The sequence below is a fragment of the Cryptomeria japonica genome, chromosome 10 (genome assembly GCF_030272615.1).
Source record: "Cryptomeria japonica chromosome 10, Sugi_1.0, whole genome shotgun sequence".
NCBI lineage: Eukaryota > Viridiplantae > Streptophyta > Pinopsida > Cupressales > Cupressaceae > Cryptomeria > Cryptomeria japonica.
In genome coordinates, this window is record NC_081414.1 from 256,832,186 (window position 1) to 256,849,034 (window position 16,849).

The following is a 16,849-nucleotide window of genomic DNA, read 5'->3' on the forward strand; positions in this document are numbered from 1 at the left end:
GACATGCCCACGGTTGATAAGGTCTCGAATCATCAGCAAATGGAAGTCAAGGATGAGGGGAATCATCAGCAGATGGAAGTCAAGGATGAGGGGAAGCTGCGACATGAGCATGAGACTGAACTGGAAGTGGCAAAACATGAACACATTTTTTCCCTTGAGGATGAGGCGGTTGACATGCCTAGGGTGGTCTCTCAACCTATGCATAACATCACAATAGAACGTACGTTCCAAAGGGAGGAGCTTCATACTTCTTCCAATAGTCATCATGATTGCTGTGATATGGGGGCACTTCCTAGCACGGAGCGAAGCATGGAGGAGATTGATGAAGATCAATTTTGGGTTGAGTTGGAAATTTTTTGCTCATCCATCCACATCCAATCACCATCTCCTCAACTGGAGGAGTGTTGTGAACAACAGCAGGGGATTCACGCTTCATTAGATGAGTCATCAATACCCACCCTCGCCAGCCAGCAAGATATCAAGGCAGTTGAGCGAGATAGCGAGATCAATGTGTTTTGCTCGAACCTAGAATTATCAATAGGGTGTCCAATCAGGCGTCTTGCACGGATTGAGCTCTGTAGGTCGTCCCATGTCATGCTTACCTCTAAGCATGAAGTTGAGCATCAAGGAGAGCAAGTTCTTTTCACCCATCCACCTGAGGAGGACAACATTCAAACATGGCTAAGCTTCATTGCTCTCAAGCTTTGGGAGGCATTCCAACAGCTTGATGGGTGCCTATCTTTTTCCTTTTTCTGGCTGGTTGTCCACAAACATGAAGAGCATCATAAGCTGGTTAGGAAAGGCAGCTATTTTGATAAGCCTGTCAATGGCTTTGTTTGATTTTCCTTTTCATATAAAGCTATGTAAATATTAGACTAGAAGTTGTTTTGCTTTCATAAGTGCTTGTGCACATGCCGCATTCTCCTTAAGAGAGCGTGGGCTCTAGTTTTCAGTTTTCCTCCAAGAGATGGCACACACATGTTTGGGTCTTCCATGACTCAGTGCCCAAAGGATGCTTAAGGCTTTTGGACTTCATGCTTAGCAGGCAAGCAGCCCGCAAAAATCGCCAAAAATGTTGTCATTTTATGACACCCTTGGTCCATCAGTGAGAACCGATCAGAGATATGTTCCATGGACCAGCGCTGCCCAGTTGATCAAGGAGAAAAGCAGTGAAATCATGGTTTGAAGTGTTGCCTTGTCGGAAGTTCCTTGGCCCTCTCTTTCTCTTCTCCGGAACTCCAGAACCCTGAGGTTCCGAGTTTCTTTGCCTTAGCCTCTCTCTTTCCTACTCCGAAACTTTGGAACTCCAAGTTTCTGAAGTTCCCTTCCTTCCCTTAGCTTTTCTTCTGTTCTCCTCCCCCGGAACTCCGGAATCCCCAGGTTCTGAAGTTCCTAGTTCCTCAACCCCGGAACTCCGGAAACCCCAGGTTTCGAAGTTCCCAAGTCTTCAACCCCGGAACTCCAGAACCCCCAGGTTCCGAAGTTCCTTGTCCAACTACGGTGACCCCGGACCCCGAAGTTCCCCAACTACGGTGACTCCGGTCTCCGAAGTTACCCTGGAACTCCGGAACCCCCAGGTTCCCAAGTTCCTTAACCTTCAACCCTCGGAACTCCAGAACCCCTGGAACCCCTAGGTTCCGAAGTTCCTAGTCCTCAGTTCTGGAACCCAGGTTCTGAAGTTCCCTAGTCCTCAACCCCGGAACTCCGGAACCCCCAGGTTCCCAAGTTCCTTGTCCAACTACGGTGACTCCGGTCTCCGAAGTTTCCCAACCACGGTGACTCCGGTCTCCGAAGTTCCCCAACTACGATGACCCCGGTCCGCGAAGTTCCCCTTCTCTCTTTAACCCTTTCCCTCTCTATCCTGGAACTCCGAAACTCCGAGGTTCCGAGGTTCCTTCCCCTTTTGCCTTCTCCCCTAGTTCCTCCCGGAAACTCCGGAACCCCGAGGTTCCAAAGTTCCTTTCCTAGCCCTCCTTTCTCCTATCCTGAAACTTCGGAACCCCAAGATTCCCAGGTTCCTTGCTCGTTTTCTTGTCTTCCTCACTTCGGGAGTCCGAACTTCCAAAGTCTCCGGGCTTCCTTCCGACTGGCGACACTTCCGGATGGCGTGATCGACACTCAAGGCTTTAAATGCTCCGACAGTTTTGGTGACTTATGCGCTTTTTTTTGTGGAGCCACATGGGTGCATTTAATGTTTTTGGCAGGATTTCCATCAAGGGAGGTAAGGGGCCATGCTTGGTGACTTATGTCATGTCCGACTTTGGAAGGTTAGTTAATCCACCTTCTTAGGATTGCCCTTTGTGGGTATGGCTAGGTTGCTTGCATGTACAAGCCAGGTGCATGCACTTCCCTGCACTTCCTCGACTGACATGCAGGGGTCATGATCACCATTGTAACCCATTTTTCTATATAAGGCTGTTAAGCCTCATTGTAAGGGTTCTCTCCCTGCTGCCTTGAGCTTTCTTATGCTCTTTTCTTGAAGACTTGTAATTATTTTTGCATTTCTGCAACTGTAAGTTTGGCCTTTGGCCTTTAAATGAATTGAAACTACCATTCTTGCCTTACTTAAACTTATGCATGTTGTGTATGTGTTCTTGCCTCCATTATAAGTGTATGTTTGTGGTTTTCTTCTCTCCATATATGTTGTGTTAACTTGTTTTTCTGAGTGTGACTTGTGGGAATCCTTCTCCCCTCTTGACACTTAGCAAATTCTAACCTCCATACATGCGTTTGGGTCACTCATACAACTGAAGTTTGTGCATCTATAGTGTATTTCAGTTGATTCCTTGTGTCATTTTGAGTGAGGAGAGAAACCATATCTTCTTGGTGCATCAGCTCCTTTCATTTTAAGCAATTCTCTCTTCCCTTTCCTCTGCAAGTTGTTAGGATAGGTTTAGTAGTTAGCTTTGAAGTGTTGAGTTGGTTCAACACCTGCACCTAGACAGAGAAGGAAGTCGGCCTTCTCCGGAGATTCAACCCCCTTGCGCAAGGTTCCACATTTCGGGGTTGTTTCCATGTTTCACAAGGTTGCTGAGTTGATAGCTCAGCAAGGGTGCAAGCTTTTGTGATAACAGACACTTTTGGGTATTTTATTTTGTGTTCGCATGTGTGTAAAACACATCAACACCATGTCAACTAATTTGTTCATTTGATTGTCCACCCATCCTCGGGAGAAACTCAAGACCTCTCTCGTCAATATATTCATATCTTTCACTTCTTGTTCTGACTAATTAGGCAATAGAATAGCCTTCTTCATTTCATTCTCATATTCTGGATGCGTATGATCCTTGTCATCTAATATCTGATCAGGAATGAGGAAAAGTCCACACTTCCTCATGGAATCTACGGACATTCTGGACCACATTCTTGTTTTCACTACTTGCTCGTCCATCAGGTTGGCCGAATAATCCTCTATGTCCACCTTGTGAATGAACTTATCTCCCCTGATGCTTCCAACTTTCTTATTCGGATCAAACTTTTCTCTTCTTTTGTATGTCGCAAGGCGATAAAATGCAAGTTCTTCAATCACTGTGCTAGCTGCTATGACGGAATGGCAAAGACCCAATCTTTTCCCTATGGAAATAGGAAAGGACATCCCCGGTCTATGTTTGTCCTTCTGGATAGAATCAAACTCCAGAAGTTGTTTCACCACCTCAAGTAATATCATTCTGTCTTTAGGATACCTAGGTAGCCTATAAGGTTCGGATTGAAATCTATGAATCCTTAGGTATGTGAAAGTGGGAAACTGTATGAACCATGATCCATATTTCTCTATAAGCTCTGTTGCCTCCTTGGACAACCTCTTGTGGATTCCGCCTTGTAACATCCGTGTTATGTACATAGTGAATGCATCATTCACTCTCTTATAATCTTCAATTTGATACATGTTCAGCTGTGGATAACATTCATAACTTCTGAACTATCCTTGTCCATTCTCGACTTCACCTTTGCATATCAATGCTTTGTAGGTAACAAATCGTGCAAGCAGGTACACCAAATAGGAAGTCATGGCAAATGACTTGGATCTCTTCGCATTCCTTAGCTGAAAATCTAGATCGTCACTTATGATTTTTGACCAATTAATCAATCTTCTTTTCAGACAATTCTGGATGAAATAGAGCATTCATCTATCATATATTGCACCCTACGACATCTCCACCACTCGTTTAAGCATGAATACTAAATCACTATATTCATCTGTGAATTCTGTGCACATGAGTGTGTTGGGGGCCTTGGATTGATGAGACCTAGGTTCGATCATCCACTCATTGTTCACTACGGTCTTGCACGCATCTATCTTTTTCTTATATCTTTCTTCATATTCATCCTTGGTCCTATCTTTCATGTCTACTCCATGTGGAATTCCAAACACCTTAGCAACTGCATCCTCAACAAGGTAGGCAATGATGGCACCCTTAGGAGTCTATCATTTGGGAGCGAGGATCGTAACATCGTGCACACTCCAGGATTAGCTCGCTGCACTATATGGACTGTGGAAATCCAACGGCCTGATAAATACCACTCTTCATAATGTTTGCATAAGCTGGGGAAGGAATCCGGCTTCCAATTCTGAACATCCGCTGCCGCATCTGGTCCATGTTCAGGAAATGCATGTTTGTGTCTGTAATCTCCTTCCATCTGGATGACATCTTGGATTTTGGATAGAATCCTGTCTCAACTATCTTCTGCTGTTCCCTCCGAATGCTAATTTTGGATTTCGACATTGCACCGGATCAGGAAATGAACTAGGAAAGGTGTGAAAATCAGTGTTTTCACTCAGAAGTTGTCTGAGGACACCTTCCCAAGGTCAACAATGGCTGCCAACAAGTCTAAAGACAACTTGCAACTCTACAAATCAGTCACTAAAAACATGTTGCAATCGCGTGTTATGCAAAAATTTGATGAAAATAACTTTCCATGGTGAAAACAATTGATCCCCGGTGTGTATGTATGGCTGGTGAAATAAAATTTTTCTAAGGACAAGTCTAAAAATGTTGTGCTTCAGACTTACCAGCACCTTACAAAGTGATAAGAAACCCTGGAAATGATGGAAAAATGACTTATAAATGCCCTCCAAGTGAAATCGTTAAGGTAGGTAAGTGGCTGGAAATGATGTTTTCTGAGGACAGCCTTTTGGCAATGGCGTTTCAAACCTGTAACAGCACTTAAAAGCTTTGAAAATATACTGAAAACTCCTCCAACTAGCCTTTAGACAAAATCGCCTTAGGCACAAATGAGTTGTCAATGAAATGTATGTCTGAAAATGACGTGCCCAGCCAACAATGGAGGTAGAAAATCTTCAGCGAAGATGTAAAATGTGCAGGTCTGAAGTTAACAATGGTAAGTTCCAGTGATGGTGCCAACAATGGTGAACGAAAATGCACCCAAAATGGAGGAAAATGACCCCCAAACAAAAATCGCCCAAGTCCACAAATGGCACCTCCTTAGCAAAATCGATAAATTCTGAAAAAAATGTCTTGAAACACACTCCAATGGCTGCCAAGGAAAATCGCCTAAAGCTGGAAAGGAAGAAAAATAGACAATGGAAACAACTTTCAGCCTCAATGGTGTCAACTTGACACTTCACCAAATTCGCCTAGCTGGAGAAATTCGCATAAATTAGCAACACACTTGGCAAACATAATATTATAATGTTGCTGGACTGTCTCTTTTAAACAAGTTTTCAACACACAAGCAATGTGGGATAAAACTTTGATACTTATATTTGCCTGGGGAAAATTGATTTGCTTCTAGAAGGTAAAAATCATTTAATATTTATTGCAAATCTTTTATTAATTGTTTTTATTTTTTAAAATAATCGTCAACACTTGTAAAAAGAATTAATTTTGCGTTAATTTATTTAAAAGATTTTAAAATTTAGATAAAAAATGACCTCTGGGGGAAAATCGCACCATATTTGGATAAAAATCCCAATGAAAAACTATTAAAAATCGTTAAAATCATCCTTTGGGGGAAAATCGCCCATGTTGGGATAAAAATCCCAACCAAATTTTATCAAACTTGCACAAATTTGCCTCTAGGGGAAAATCGACCCTTGTCTGGACAATTATCCGGACTCAAAATTGTCGAAATCATCTTTGGTGGAAATTCGCCTTGGGTCTGGAATCACTATCCACACTAAAATCCTCAAAATCTTGTCATAAAAGTCTTGGTGGAAAATTGATAGGTATCAGGAGTCATCATTTTAGTCCTCATTAAAGTCATCCACAGTGCTGGTGGAAAATCGTGGGTTATCAGGAGGATTTCCCACAGTCAAATTTTCATCATCCTAGTGGAAAATCGCCCCATGTCTGGATAATGAGGGGGAAAAATGAGGCCTATTAGGAATCTAGGGCAAATTTACCTCGCATTAGGATTTTGAGTGGGGGAAAATCATGGGTCATCGGAAATGTGGGGGGGGAAAGCACCTCCCATCAGGAATTTTGACATTTTGACCCTTAGAATATGGATTTTCGTCAGGAATTTAACAATTTAACCACTCAAAATCATCTGGACACTTAGGATTTTCAATAAAACGCAACGGGACTTAGGTAAATTTACCAAAATTTGAGCGAAACAAAAGGAAACTGTTGTCATTTTATGACACCCTTGGTCCATCAGTAAGAACCGATCAGAGATACGATCCATGGACCAGCACTGCCCTAGTTGATCAAGGAGAAAGCAAAAGAATCTTGAAGTGTGAAGTGTTGCCTTGTCCAGAGGAAGTTCCTCCCTTGGCCTTTTCTTCCTTCTCCGGAACTTCGGAACCTCGAGGTTCCGAGGTTCTTTCGCTTTGCCTTCTCCTGTTCTCCTTCCTCGAAACTCCGGAACATTGAGGTTCCGAAGTTGCCTCTTCTTCTTCCTCTTCCCAGGAACTTCGGAACCTCCTCCCCTTGGCCTTTTCCTTTCCTCCTTCCCCGAAACTCCGGAACCCTGAGGTTCTGAAGTTCCTTCTCTTTGCCTTCTCTCATTTCTTTTTTCTCCGGAACTCCGGAACCTTGAGGTTCCGAAGTTCCTTCCCTTTGCTGCCTCTCCTTTCTTTTTCCGGCCCCCCTTTCTCTCCCCTCCTCTACTATTCCTCGGAACTCCGAAATTTCCTTCTTCTTTCCCGGAACTCCAGAACCTCGGGTTCCGAAGTTCCTTCCTTATCCCTTTTTCTCAGATCTCCAGAACTCCAAAACCCCGAGGTCCCGAATTCCTTGCTGCTCTCTTTTCTCTTTCTCGGAACTCCGGAACCCCGAGGTTCCGAAGTTCTTTCCTTGTCTTCCCCACTTCGGGAACCCGAGTTTCCAAAGTCTCCGGACTTCCTTCCGACTAGCGACACTTCTGGATGGCGTGATCGACACTTAAGGCTTTAAATGCTCCGACAGTTTTGGTGACTTATGCACCTTCTTTTGTGGAGCCAGAGGGGTGCATTTATTGTTTTTGGCATGATTTCCATCAAGGGAGGTATAGGGCCATGCTTGTTGTGGTGACTTATGTCATGTTTGCATACTCTGACTTTGGAAGGTGAATCAATCCACCTTCTCAGGGTTGCCTTTTGTGGGTATGGCTAGGTTGCTTGCAAGTACAGAAGTCAAGTGCATGCACTTCCCTGCATTCCCAGACTGACATGCAGGGGTCATGATCACTCTTGTAACCATTTTTCTATATGTTAAGCCTCATTGTAAAGGGTTCTCTCCCTGCTACCTTGAGCTTTCCTATGCTCTTTCTCTTCTCTTGAAGACTTGTAATTATTTTTGCATTTCTGCAACTGTAAGTTTGGCCTTTGGCCTTTGAATGAATTGAAATTACATTCTTGCCTTCCTTCAACTTATGCATGTTGTGTATGTTTCCTTACCTTCATCATAAGTGTATGTTTTGTGGCTCTTCTCTCCATATATGCTGTGTTGACTTGTTTTTCTGAGTGTGACTTGTGGGAATCTTTTCCCCTCTTGACACTTAGCAAATTCTAACCTCCATACGTGCGTTTGGTTCACTCATGCAACTGAAGTTTGTGCATCTCTTGGGTATTTCAGTTGATTCCTTGTGCCATTTCGGGTGGGGAGAGGAACAATCTCTTATCTTGGTGCATCACCTCCTTTCATTTTAAGCATTTCTCTCTTCCCTTTTCCTCTGCAATTTGTTAGGATAGCCCTAAGAGTTAGTTTTGCAGTGTTGAGTTGGTTCAACACCTGCACCTGGATTGAGAAGGAAGCTGACCTCCTCCGGAGATTCAACCCCCTTGCGCAAGGTCCCAGACTTCGGGGTTGTTTCCATGTTTCACAAGGTTGCTGAGTTGATAGCTTAGCAAGGGTGCGAGCTTTTGTGATAACAGAAACCTATCGGGATAAAGTGCAAAATCAACTTGAATAACTTCCTAGGAGCGAGAAAACAACTCCTAGAGGTCCTTAAACACCTAGGCACTCAAAATTGCCGATGAGGACGTTCAAAAACACGTTAACGCTCAAAAGGCTTACACTTAGACAAAATTAAGATCATTAAAAATCTCAACTTTTACGCACTTGATCCTATAACTTCAAAACACTAAATGAAAGTTAGGCATGATCAAAATTCCGAGACTTGGGCACGGGAACTGAAAATTGCCCATCATGCTGCCAAAATCCTAAACTAACCAATGCAGAAAGCGGGAAAGAGGGGTCCCCGTTTTCAATGGGGCAATGTGTGAAAAGGTCACAACATCAACCTACCAAGGCGGACATCATGATGTAATAAGGAATTTCACCCCTTGCCTAGGGCGGACTTGCCATGGGGTTGAGGAAATCTGCCATACTTAACCAAGATTTTAACTTTTCCTCTCCAAGTGCAGAGACTTAAACACTTTTCTTTCTCCTTCCTAGGGCGGACTTTGCCTAAGGACAAAAATCTTCTTCACTTGCAAGGCTGATTGAACACTTAGCCATATTTTTTTCATATTCCATGGGCGAACTTCACAAGGCTGATTGAACACTTAGCCAAAATTCTTACCCTTTTCACAACACTTAATCACTTTGACACCCACCCATAGGGTTGACTTTACAAAATCACAAGGAAGAATTTGATCGTGCTATGGCGGACTTTGCACAAGGTCACATATAATCTAGCATAGAGAGGGTGGACTTTGCATGTGCACACGTATGATTGCCGATCTAGAGCGCGGACTTTGCATAGTGCTACGCAACATTTCACATGCCTTGGTCTTCAATTGAAAACTTTCCTCTTTCTAGGCGACCTCCATGATTTGAACAAGGAATTTTTTGATTTTGGTTTTAGGACTTAACCATTTCTTCCAGATCTTCAACTTAACTTTTCAGGAATGCATCTTCTAGATTCAAAAACTATTTCACAACTGGTGTATTTTGGATGAATTCTTCCAATCTTGACACTTCCTTTGACCCTGGAACCATCCATGATCAAAAAAGCAAAAAAACAACTTTAGGAAAAGCAACTTTCTTTTTTAGAAAAAAAAGAAGGCGAAAAAAGAAGGTTTCGGGATTGGCCCCAAAATGCCAAAAACAAAACTTTCTACATTTAGAAAAAAACAAAAAAGAAAAAATTCCGAAAAAAGGAAGTTGTCAGAATTGACCTTGAGAAATTGCTATTCTAATCTTTCAACCTATATGAGCCTATCTGTAGCATTAGAACACTGATTCGACCATTCCTTCACTTTTTGACTCTGGTGACTCCAATTTTCACAAAACTTGACTCATATCTAAGTCTTGGAGACCGGAGAGCTAAGACGCCAAAACCCTAATCTAAAAAGCGAAAAAAAAGGGGGTCCCCATTTGCAATGGGGCGATGTGTGATTACATCACAAGAAGTTCTATGCCTATTTTCTAGATAGCAGTTGCTATTCTAGATGGCTCATCTCTTGCCATATATTTGTACTTCCTTCCTAAGCTGATTAACGAATCCCCACTATTGGTAATCGAAGTGTCTATTATAAATACTTGTTTCTTACAACAAAATACTTGTATTCACTCATAGACTGCTAGCTTATTTTTTACATGGTATCAAAGCTATAGGTTTGTTAGGATGTTTATCCTAAATATTCTATTAGGATTTGATAGTATTTTATATTTTGATCTTTGAATGCTCATGGGTGTTCGCAAAAGTCATCTCTCTCTTTTTGTAGCAAATCACATATGCATAGGCTCTCTACCTCTAGCTTTTGTGAACATTCATTGAACTGTTTAGGTAATCTGATTGTAAGGATAAGCAATTGCGTGTTGTGCATAATGTTCTTCTGCGAGGCAAGCTTTGTGAAGGTGTTCTTGTTAATATGCTCCTTGGGCTGCTATATTAGAAGTCGGTCTGCATGTTTGGAGTGCTAGTAACCTCTCTTTGAAAGGTTGATTTGATATGTTTGCATGTAGCAATCTATCTATGGTGTAAGGTAAAAGGCAACTTCTTTCTTTTCTTCCTCTTCAAAAACCTTCTAAACTTCAGCTTGGGTAATTTGCTTTAAGAGTCAATTTTATGTTTTGTTTGGTGTGGGTGATTGTGAAGACTAGTTAAGATACTTTCCAAGCCGTGACTTTCTTTGCTGGTCGTTTCCTTTCTTAAAAGGCATTTGCATGTTGGAAAGGTAGCACAAGCTTTTTTGTCTCTCTTGGCGTAGGTAGGTTTAATTTTTATTTTTTTTAACTTGTGGAGGATGCAAAACTTGTGAAAGGAGGCATTTTGAAGAAAGTTGCAGTTTTTTAGAACATCTTTGACTTTGTTTGGTGTAAGTGGTGCTTGGCACCATTTTCTTATCTTTTTGGAGGATTTATTTTAGGTTGATTCCTCATTTGAAGAGGCGTCAAACTTCAGTCTTGCACTAAAAATTGCACAAAGATGTTTGATCTGATATGCTAGTCAAAGATGTTGATTATTTTCTACTATAGGGGTCGATAAAAGAAGGCTTATTCTAATTGCTTTTCTCGCCTTGCATGTCGCTTCTTCTTCTTCTTTGGCTATTGGTGTATTATTTGGTATCTGAAATTTGATGTTTCTAATAGCCCATTTACGATTTCAAGAGACGACTTGCTATTGTGAGACCAAGGCATGGGAGGGGTCATTTTGTCCTTTATGTTCCTTGGATTATTCTATGAAGAAAAATGAACCTGTGTATTTGCTTAAGCTGCGAGGAGGCTGATTATGTAGCTATGAAGAGGTTGTGACAGGCCCGTGAATGCATGTAGCCAATCCTTATTGGTATTTGCATGTGTTTGTGTAGGCGGATCCCCTTGAGTAGATCGTGAGGGCTCTTTCTCTTCACCCAGGCCTGTCTTTCTCTACATATTGCATTGTTTATAGCCATTGAGAAGGCAACAAGCCTTGATAGAGGAAGACATAAATAATAAGCCATAATATCTTAGTATGTTGTATTTTTCTCCTCGGATTTTGCACATGCTCTCTTATTTTTTCTAATTTGGTTCTTAAAAAAATTGTAGGTTTTAATGAAGCATCACATGATAAAGTACCATGGAGAATTCAGGGCATTGTAATACACGAACTTCAAATAAAGTTCCATTAATGGGGGGGGGGGGGGAGGGGGTATTAGCATCTAGGTTGGTTTAATTAGGATGCATAATATGTTGGATGAGAATGTGGTTAGATGACACGTATTGTGATCCAATCTCCATCTTGATGGTGCTCGAGTCATATTTGGTTTTCTAGTCTCTCTTTGCCTAATCATGCTAGTTAACATGACACATATAATTCAACATCGGTTCACATCTCAATTGAGAGCCTATGGTCAATGATCCGACATTGGGTTACATCTTAGTTTGAGGGTCATTTATTATGGCCATGTTCTTGAATCTTTATGGTACTGACTCCTATGGACAGTTTTAGTCACAATTTGGCATCAACATCAAGATACATGCAATTTCTAGGTTCCTTAATCATTTGTGGAGCTCTCTTGCTTTTCTCTTTTCTCTCTTTGGGGGGGAGTTTATCCCACTTGGTTTTCCCCCCTTCCCCTCTTATGAGAGTTTTCTTGTAATTGGGTACCTGATCAAGCTTAGTTGTGGAGACCCAATTCTCTTTCTATCCTCGTAGTTACACTTAAGGGGGAGGGGGATTAGTGTAGAATATTCCACTCTCAGATGTTCTCCTAGATAAGCTTGTTTATGTGGATGTTATGTTGCAGGGATAAGGTTGCAAGGTTGCTTAGTTGTGCAATCTTGCATGGAGTTGCATTCCTATCTTCTAGATGGCAGTTGCTATTCTATATGGCTCATCTTTTGCTATATATTTGTACTTCCTTCCTAAGAAGATTAACCAATCCTCACTATTTGCATTATAAGTGTCTATTCCAAATACTTGTTTCTTACAACTTAGTACTTGCATTCACTCATAGGCTCTTGGTTCATTTCTTATACTTTGTTTGATTTTTAATGTCTAACTTTCATAATGTGACCTGAAATGGATGATGCAAATTTCGTGTTATAACTTCTATGCATATTTTTGTGGCTTTCTTAAGTACCAAAAATATTGAAGTGAATTTTGCCATGAATTGTTGTTAAAACATTAATAAGATTTTCAGGCTGAAGTGCATGCCTTATACTTTGTTCACTTCATATTTTTAACTCTATTCTTCTTTTGGTGCTAGCTACAAGAGGAAATTGAACACAAGTAGCAACATTCATGTAAAGAATCTTTTTCTGATAACTAAATCCACAGGTCATTCAAATGGTCTCACTAATGGATCGGCTCTTAAAGCTGGAAAATCTTGATCTACATTTAACTCCATACAGAGTATTGGCAACGGGTCAAGACGAAGGAATGCTAGAATTTGTACCATCTAGTTCTTTAGCTCATGTAAGTGAAATTCTACTGTGCACTATTTTACTGATTTGATAAGAGGTCATATGTATTTGATATATATTTTATGAAATTTCGTATCACGTTGCACTAGCATCTTGCTGCATAATGAGTTTCTCTTGATAAATCATAATGCTTGCTGTCTATGGCAGCTATGGTACATGGGTTTGACTTTTATTTTTATCTTTATTTTTTATTTTTATATTAGTGTATGAACATTTTGAAATGCCTTCCATTTTGGTGCAAAATCTCAGCCATTAACATGCACTGGAGCAACTTATTACCATTTGCAAGATGAGAAATAAAGCTGATATATGTTAATTCACTTAAGCAGTTATATTGCAAGACCAAACATTAAAGGTTTTTATTTTATTTTTCAATGAGATTCACCCTATTTTCATGACCTATGTTTTAGATATTCCTTATTAATCAGTCCTTTATAATTTCTTTAAATGAAATATCTGTTACTACAAAACATTACACCTAAACAAGATTCTCTCACCTATGCTTGCAATTTTTATATTCAATTACCTTTCTAGGTATGTTATTTGATTAATTGTTGATGCCTTTTGTCTTTTATAAATCAGATCCTCTTAGAATATCGGAGTATCATAAATTATTTGCAGCAATACCACACTGATGAAAATGGACCGTTCGGCATTACAGCAACCTGCCTTGAAACATTCATAAAGAGCTGTGCTGGTTATTGTGTTATCACATATATCCTTGGTGTTGGTGACAGGTATCTAACTTGCTTCCCAATCTTCTGATTGCATCATGTATTACTTGTCAGTTAGCATTATGTGTCAAATTATGGTAGGGCAAGATTCCTGCCTCAAAAATTGGAGAAATATAGAACTGTCTGAAACATCAATCTGTCTTTTTATAAAGTCTGTCTTGCTCTACTTACAAGTAATGAGGCTACTTCCAGTTTCAGGCATGACTTTGCATTTGTAATAGACATGGATCCTTCTATATTGGAAATTTAGCATTTCTCCTTGGTGTATTTGCATATATTGCCAATTTGAAATTGCAGTATGTCTCTTAGACTATCTATATTTTTCCTTACCTGAAAAAATGTTCACTTTTCTTGATAACTTGTTGTGTCCCCTCTTTGAGATTAAGGAATTAATCCAACCACCTCTTGACATGGGAAATGTCGCTCATTGATCTCTTTCAGTCAACAAAGAATAGAATGCCCGAGTATCCTATCCTTTCTTGAGTAAGGAAGTTCTTAATGCTGTTAAGGACGATCATAAGGAGACAACCTCAAGGTTCCAACTGTCAAGTCTTGACTGCTTTGGATAGCTCAACAATTGATGTGTTTTGTTGGTAAACACAAGGGTACTTACGGATACAACAAGCTGGACTGCATTTGACGATGCTTTGATTCTCAAATTGGGAAAATAAATAACAAAAGGGATACGGTTTAGGAATCCTAAGGACGATGATAGTAATGATTGATGCTGCAGGTAGACAGATTTCAAATAAACCAATTCCTACTTAGCCAGATATATACTCACATCTCCACCAAAATAGTGCAAACTCCAAGGGATAAAAGATTTTCGGACTATGGATATTCATTCAGGCACCCAATTCTAGTGCAGCCTCAAACAGACATCCACAATTGAGCTAAGAGCAGTATTGGGTTCAGACTAACCATACATGGAGACCTACAATCAACAAGCCCCCAATAGTATGAACCTGGAATCAAATCAGATACCTTCACACTTCACCATTAAAATCACTTAACTCATCTAACCAGATGAAGAGAAACCATGCAAACAGAAGATAACAAATGACAAACACCATTCTGCAATGTTTATTTATTTGTTTTAACTGCCATTACAACAAATTCTGTCCAACAATCCTATTCTACTTCTACTCCTAATTATGGCTACTTTTAAAGTTTCTAACTATCTAACCCCTTTACAAAGAGAGAGGCACTGGCCTTTTATAGTTTTTTACATTTTGAATCAATGGCTAGGATTGAAACCATCGAGTGGCTGTGATCTGCTGTCTAGAAGCCCAAACAACTTTAACCCATACCTAGTAATTCTCATAACTTCCCAATTGCCCCTTCTCAACGACTTTAGCTACATGCAACTGTTCTCAATCAATTTTTGGCTAGAAGACAAGACTTTTCTGGGCTAAAGGTAAATCAGGTAGTTGAGAAATAACTAACTTGTGTCCCCTTTTGGTTTTAATCACATTAATGGGGTCCAGAGGTAGTCATTTTACAATAAGGCACTTCTGTTATACAAACACAATGATTTTTCTGGAATTTTCAGCGGTGCATTTCTGATTCTGCCTTTCTTGTAGCATTTTGTGTTCTGCCACTTTGCTCATGGGCTCCATTCGTGGACATCCTTGGTTTTGCAAGCCGCTGAGATGTCTCCCCTTTACCATCACTCAATCATCCCACGCCTTAGAGTTGAAAAGACAAAGAAAACCCTTTGTCATAATTGTAAGTTGATATTAACGCATGAATGTTAATAAAATCTGATTTTCTCTTTATTGATCTGGGAATGCCCTTTGAGACTTTGTGAAGGCATTCTTAGGTGTTTTCTTCGGGGTTTGCTTAGGGCTTAATCACAAAATAATTTTCATTTCTTTCAAAATGTTTGAACGATGCCTAGCTTTTCAATGTTCTGTGTTCATTACGGCAAAGATCAAGGCAAATTTGGGCGACTTAAACATTCACAAGCTTTAGCTTGATGCTTTGGATGCTCAAGAAAAAGAAACACAACTTTTTAACGCCTCTACTTCACCGTTTTCTTTCTAAACTTTAAATTGATTTGCATGGTCTACGCATATTTCATTTGGCCTGTTCCTTTTCCCACCGATAAAGAACATCGAACTTCACCACGATATCGATTTTCTTTCCCTTTTTAAGAAAAAAAACAATTAGGCAACTTTGGTATCTTTTTTGGGCCTGTGAGGCGATTTTATTTTGCAAGGTTTGATATTTTTTTTGGCCCTTCAACTTGAATATGTATTTCTCCAAACTCACGCTTTTGACCATTTTCAAGGTTCCTTTCGGGCTTTTCGTCGACCTTTTACTAGGTGATGTTAAGGCGTTTGGCTTTTAAAACACTCGAATATTATTTTTCATTTGACTCCCGTTAACTCACCTTGACATTTTCGGTATAAACTTCGGCGATGTCAAGGTGAGATAACATAAGCGCTTCATCTTATAATGCCAATAACCTTACTTCATGTGCTTTCCTTATATCTCGATCTCTTTCAGTATTTTGTTTGATGATTTTTGAAGGTAAAAACAGAAGCGGTTCGATTTTAATCTTGCATGAACTTTTGTTTTGTGTGCTGTCACTTGAATCGTTCACTTCATTTTGATATAAACCTTGGCGAATACAAGAGCGCTTTATTTCATTTTAACAGCCAAGGCTTATGTTAATTATTTGGACCTTATGCTTAGCTCTTCCGGTATAATCTTCAGAGTCAATTTTGGTGAAATAACAAAAGGGTGCTTTGATTTTAAATCATCTGATCTTCTATTTCCTCTTACTTATCTTGACGCCTTAAGCACTTATGGTTCGACGGTGTTTTTATCGGTATTGGCAGAGGTCGGGATGGAGTTTGAAGACCTAACTCTACTGATTCAGGAGTCGACATTTTTTAAAGGAAACAATTTCGGGCCTCTTTTTAGGAATATTTTTGGTGATTACAAGGCCTATGGAAGCAAGGTTGAAAAAAAAAAGACGGTATACGATTTTCATTACTTCCAATACCAGCCGGGTAATATCTTCGACATTCCCAGATTACTCTACAGACAAAAGAATGTCTGGTTGCACATAATAACTCCACCGATGGCCCTCTCTCTCACATGGGCAAGCTACAAAGGGGGGGTCCCTGTCAAGGATGGGGATGGATGCGTGACACACAATACCACCCCCGGGACTTGCATATTTCACACAAGGGATAAATAGATTATATGTTTATAATATCATGTTATGAACTTATGCATTAACTAAAGTGATGAAAAAGCTATGCAAACTAATGTAATTATACAAGTATGCTAATTTCAAAGACATCA

The 16,849-nt window shown here is 40.2% G+C and overlaps 1 protein-coding gene across 6 annotated transcripts in view; it reads left to right on the plus strand.

Moving 5' to 3' along the window:
• The window catches only part of LOC131059830 (phosphatidylinositol 3-kinase, root isoform), a 244,701-nt gene that overhangs the window by 102,803 nt on the left and 125,049 nt on the right, over positions 1–16,849 (plus strand). For all 6 annotated transcript variants that reach the window (XM_057992864.2, XM_057992870.2, XM_057992865.2 and 3 more), the window contains exons 14-15: positions 12,652–12,789; positions 13,380–13,534. In XM_057992864.2, the coding sequence (XP_057848847.1) occupies positions 12,652–12,789; positions 13,380–13,534 (293 nt within the window). The remainder of the gene's footprint in view (positions 1–12,651; positions 12,790–13,379; positions 13,535–16,849) is intronic.